At 37.6% G+C, this 5,787-nt stretch overlaps 1 protein-coding gene across 1 annotated transcript; it reads left to right on the forward strand.

The window, feature by feature from the left end:
- Positions 1-852: 852 nt before the first annotated feature.
- On the forward strand, positions 853-4,170 carry LOC133303691 (uncharacterized). Its single transcript, XM_061503648.1, has 5 exons — positions 853-1,961; positions 2,085-2,636; positions 2,687-3,698; positions 3,894-4,023; positions 4,103-4,170. Exons 1-5 carry the CDS (start codon positions 853-855, stop codon positions 4,168-4,170), a joined length of 2,871 nt encoding a protein of 956 aa, XP_061359632.1.
- Positions 4,171-5,787: the final 1,617 nt, after the last annotated feature.

Below are 5,787 nucleotides of genomic sequence, written 5' to 3' on the forward strand. Positions count from 1 at the left end.
TTCATTTTTGTGTGATGCATATATGTAGTCACGATTTGAATATTGATAAGGTTTTATATAAAAAATTTATTCACGTGTGATGTAAATATTTATTCATGTTATTTAAAAAATAATACACCTTCACAGTGATGTAAATACTGATATGTTTTGATATAAAGTTTTCATTTTTGTGTGATGCATATATATAGTCACGATTTAAATATTGATAAGTTTTTATATAAAATTTTTATTCACGTGTGATATCAATATTTATTCATGTTATTTAAAAAACTAATACACCTTCACAGTGATGTAAAATAGTGGTCCCTGTAATTTAGATATTATTATGGTTTCGTATAAATTGTTCATTTCTTTATTATGCAAATATTTATCTACTTGATTTTGATATTATTCTATTTTTATGTAAAATATTCACCTCGGTGTGATGTACATATTTGATCATGATTTATATATTAATATTATTTCATATAAAGTTTTTATTCACTTGTAATGTAAGTATACATTTCTAATGACTTAAAAATTAATATGTATCAATATAAAGTTTTCCTTCCTCATGTGATGTAAATATTTATTTATAAATATTTCCTATAATTATCTGTTTAAAGTGACCAAGTGATAGAAAAAATATAAAGAGAAACGAAAAAATTGATATAAATAATTACAGAGATAAAACATGCTCAATTGTATGAATATAATATTATATACCATCTAACAAAAATAAAAGGGTATGTCATAAAACTCAAAAATAAAAGAAAAAAAAATACGGCACACATAAGATATATGCTAATGTTAAAGATACGGCACACAAACAATATTTAAAAGACAAGATCTGCAATGCTTTTTGATTGAGCGATGAGTGAGAGAGAGAAAGGTGATCATGGGAAGAATCCTGGCAAATCAAGTGAAGAACTTGACATTCTTCAAAGAAGTAATAAGAGGAATAAAGGTGAGGGAGATCAGTTTTCAAATGATGTATCTATGATACCTAGACATGAAGGTTGGATGGAAGATGAGAATGGCCAACGTTCAACCTGGAGGGAAATTCTGATGCGTCATAATGGAGAAGATGATGAATGGGAAGGAGAAGCGTCTGCTAAGGAAGACTTAGATGGGGAGGAACCTGCTGAGGAAGAGGATGTCAACCATGGAGGAATTAAGATGTGGGAGGAAGATGATGGGCGTACTTATTTTAGTTGCACCAAAAGAGCAAGGAAGAGAATGAGGAAACCTTGGGAGAAAGCTCTGATTGTTAAACTCCTTGGGAAGAAAATTGGGGTGGAGTTTATTAAGAAAAAAATAAATGTCTTATGGGCTAGAAAAGGCAAAATCAATGTCACTGATATTGGTAATGACTTTTTCGTAGTCCAGTTTAGTGAGAAGGATGATCTCAATTTTGCGTTGAACGGTGGTCCATGGATTGTTTTGGGTCATTATTTATCGTTGAGGAAGTGGGAACCAACTTTCAGACCTAATAGTGCTGGAATTGCTAAGATTGCTGCTTGGATTCGTCTACCGGATATTCCCATTGAATTCTATGATGAAGCTTTTTTTAGAAGGATTGGAAACTGGTTAGGCAAGATGATCAAGGTAGACAACAATACAAATGCTCATGTAAGAGGACGGTTTGCAAGAATATGTGTGGAACTGGACCTATCTCTGCCATTAAAGGGTGATTATGTGTTGGAAGGATTTACCAAACAAATTGAGTATGAAGGATTAGGGCTCATTTGTTTTGGTTGTGGGAAATATGGACATAGCACCGAGAATTGTTCAGCTGCTCCAAAGCAACGCAGTTCATCCGATATTCATAATGACGATCAAATTCATCAAGAGGAACCTGGCAACTCAGAATTCCATCGAAGCAAAGGATTGAGACATTGGATGGTTGTTAACCGTCAACGCAGGAGCCGGCAACCTCCTCAGACGGCCGGTGCAGTCCAGCCAGGCGCTGGTTCAAAAACGTTACAAAGGAATAATGATAAGGGAGTTATGACCAGCGATAATCATGGAGATAATCATGGTGATAAGAGAGTTATGACCAGCGATAATCATGGTAATCATGGTAATAAGGGAGTTATGACCAGCGATAATCATGGTGATAAGGAGGAAATTACGCAATCACGGTTTGCAATCTTAACAGCTGGACCTATTAATGAGGAGGATCATAATCAAATAATTAATTCTGTTACTCCTCATATGGGGGCCCCTCAGTTTGAAATTCCTCAGAAAATATGGACTAAATCCAAAAAGTCCAAAGATACCCCTAGGACTAATTCAACGGTTCCTACTATGCATGCGGCTCCTTCTTCAAGCACGGGTAAGAGGTGTCCAGTCCAGAGTGAAAATCGTGAAGATCATGCTCCCGTTCCACCATCTCCATCAATTGCTACTCCCATGGCGGTTAGTCCTATGCAAGCAAATCAACATGATCAGGAAAATGGGATGAAAGCAGATAGCACTTTGAACCAGAATCAAGAGCAGTTATATGGCACATTTCATAAAACTGGTCCTGATATATCAGTTGACAACAGCAGCGACATCCAAAATCCTGAAACCTCAACCATCTCTACGTGCATGGAGGTGGACAGAGTTCACCAGGAAGATATTTCAAGAATGAAGGATGCAAGAACCTTGGAGTCTTGCGTTCAACATAGTTTTTAATGAATTTATTCTTCTGGAACTGTAGGGGAGCAGTGAAACCCCAGTTTCAAAAATCGCTTTTTCTGTTTACTAGGAAATATAAGCCTAGTATTGTAGTGATTCTAGAACCTCTGTGTAGTGGTCAAAAAGCTTCTGACATTATCCGAAAATCTGGGTTTAAGCATGCTTTTGTTCAAGAGGCTGAAGGTTACTCAGGGGGTATTTGGATCCTCTGGAATGATGAGACTGGTCTCGTTGAAATTGTTAATCACACAAAACAGTTTGTTCATTTTAAAGTTCAAAATTTTCATGTTCCTTCCTTTTCTTGCACGGCTGTTTATGCGAGTCCTAGGGAAGAAAATAGAAAGGAGCTATGGGATGATCTGCTAAACATTAGTCTCCATTGTAATGGGCCGTGGTTGGTGGCTAGGGATTTTAATGAAATAGCAAATCGTGATGAGAAGGAAGGTGGCTGTAGAGTTAACTTAAACAGATGTTCCAATTTTGCAAATGTTCTTCATAATTGCAAGCTGCTGGATCTTGGAGGATCGGGTCCTTGGTTTACATGGAAGGGTCCGAAGTTTCTTCATCTTGATCGTGTTTTTAAGAGGCTGGACCGAGCCTGTGCTAATGCAAGTTGGAAGACTACCTTTACTGATGCTGGCGTTAAGGTACTTCCATGGATTTATTCTGATCATAGTCCCATTTTGGTCTACTTGACTAACTTGGACACAGGTTGGAAAAATCGTCCTTTTCGCTTTGAGATTGCTTGGATGAAGCATTATAACTTTACTCAGTTTCTGGCTAGGAGCTGGAATGTTGTGAAAGACACTAGAACGAATCTGCATGATCTGACTCCAAATTTAAAAAGATGGAACAAGGTAGTCTTTGGCAACATTTTCAACAGGAAGACTAACCTATTGCATAGTATTGCAGAAATTCAGAATCATGTTGATTATCATACCAACTTATCTCTCCAATCTAGAGAAAAGGAGGTTAGGAAGGACCTTGATGCGGTTCTCATACAAGAGGAGATCTTATGGTTTCAAAAAGCCAGGGTGAAATGGATAAATGATGGGGATAGAAACACCAAATTCTATCACATTAAAACAGCTACTCGAAGAAGTTCGAATAGGATCCTTGAGTTAAAAAATTCTGATGGGATTTGGGTGAAGGAAGCTAGACAACTTTATCAATTGGTAACAGATTTCTATAGTAACTTGTTTAGTGAGGAAGTCCTTAATCATGATTAGGTGAAAACAAAGACTACTTGGCCCCTTCTGCACGATGATCTGCTATCTAATCTAACTCGTAATCTTTCGGATGACGAAATTTCAAAAGTTGTTTTTAGTATCAATGGGTCAAAAGCTCCAGGGGAAGATGGTTTTCCAGCTTCCTTTTTTCATAAGAATTGGAGCCTTTTAAGACTAATGTTATTAAGGATGTTAACATGATGTTTCAGAATCCCAATCTGATTCACCTTGTGAACTCGACTCTTCTGGTCCTCATTCCAAAAGTAAAAAGACCTGAAAGTGCTAAGCAGCTCAGACCAATCTCTTGTGCAATGTCATTTATAAAATCCTCAGTAAAATTCTGGTTAACAGAATGAAGCCCCTAATGGAAGAGATGGTGTCTCCCTTCCAAGCTAGTTTTGTTCCTAAACGACATATCCAGGACAACATCATCATCACCCAAGAGCTGATCCATTCAAAGCGTAGAATGAGAGGAAGAAAATGTTTCATGGCAATTAAAATCGACTTGGAAAAGGCTTATGATATGTTAAATTGGGAGTTTGTTCATAAAGTTTTGGATGAAATTCAAATCCCACACTGGTTCACAAATATTATCATGAATTGTATCAACTCTGATAAGGTCTCGGTACTTTGGAATGGAGCCATTGCAGGTGACTTCCTTCCTTCAAGAGGAGTTCGTCAGGGTGATCCTTTATCTCCCTATATTTTTGTTCTAGCCATGGAAAAATTGTCTCATCTCATTCAAGATGAGGTTGACAATAAAAGATGGAAGCCAATCTCCGTGGGATCAAAAGGTCCTAAGATAGCCCATCTGATGTTTGCTGATGATTTGATGCTATTTGCAGAAGCTTCTCTAGATCAAATCAAAGTTATAGTGGATTGCTTGGAGACTTTTAGTTCAATGTCTGGCCTAAAGGTTAGTATTCCGAAATCTAGTATTTTTTTCTCGAAAAATACAGATGCTCACATTGCAGATGATATCACAAATGTGTGTGGCTTCAAGCAAACACACAATATAGGGAGATATCTTGGGTCCATGATGAAACATGGTCGAGTAACCAAAGACCATTATGCTGATGTTGTCGCAAGAATTAGGCACAAGTTATCTGGTTGGAGTAACCAGGTCTTATCTTTTGCCGGTCGAATTACTCTTTCCAACTCCGTTATTTCAGCAACTCCTATATTTCAAATGCAACACAGTCTGCTTCCGGTAGCCATTTGTGATGAAATAGAGAAGTTGCAGCGTGCCTTTATTTGGGGTGATAAAAATGGTCAAAGGAGATCTCATTTGGTTGCATGGGATAATATTTGCAAGCCTAAGAGCATGGGTGGCTTAGGGGTGATTAACCTTCGTGTCCAAAATATGGCTTTCTTTCATAAGCTTGCATGGACGATTCTTACTTCGCCCGATTCGTTGTGGGTTCGAGTTGTAACAAGTAAATATAAGAGAGGTTTGGATCTTTGGAGGGAAGTAAATCATAAAGCATATGACTCATACTTCTGGAAAAATCTGTGTAGTGTTTGGCCATCTTTTCTTCAAGCAATGCAATGGGAGATTGGAGACGGTAATGATGCATTATTTTGGATAGACAATTGGTTGGGTTTAACTGAGTGTCTTGCCTCTCTGGCTACTCGTACTCCAACAGGTTTGGAGTTGAATCTCCCTGTTAGTGCCTTCGTGAACAGCAATACTGGTCAATGGAACTTTCCCTATATTCGTCAATATCTTAATGATCAAGTTGTTGCAAGGATCCAAGCTGCTCTCATTCCTAGCGCATCGGATGGAAATGACCGCATTATTTGGAGAAATCAAAAGCTTGGCTGCTCTTTAGTTAAAACCGCGTATTATAACATGCTTGGTTTCCCTCTCATGCCGTTGAAAAATTCTTGGACT

This window comes from Gastrolobium bilobum, unplaced genomic scaffold (genome assembly GCF_033153095.1).
Source record: "Gastrolobium bilobum isolate Gb01-03AN ecotype WA unplaced genomic scaffold, APGP_CSIRO_Gbil_v1 utg15944, whole genome shotgun sequence".
NCBI classification, from domain to species: Eukaryota; Viridiplantae; Streptophyta; class Magnoliopsida; order Fabales; family Fabaceae; genus Gastrolobium; species Gastrolobium bilobum.

Coding starts and splice junctions, on each gene's coding strand:
- LOC133303691 (XM_061503648.1), top strand. CDS start 853: ATGAGTGAGAGAGAGAAAGGTGATCATGGGAAGAATCCTGGCAAATCA. Junction 1,962..2,084: donor CCAGGCGCTGGTTCAAAAAC/GTTACAAAGGAA, acceptor AGTTATGACCAG/CGATAATCATGGTGATAAGG. Junction 3,699..3,893: donor TATGGTTTCAAAAAGCCAGG/GTGAAATGGATA, acceptor AATCATGATTAG/GTGAAAACAAAGACTACTTG.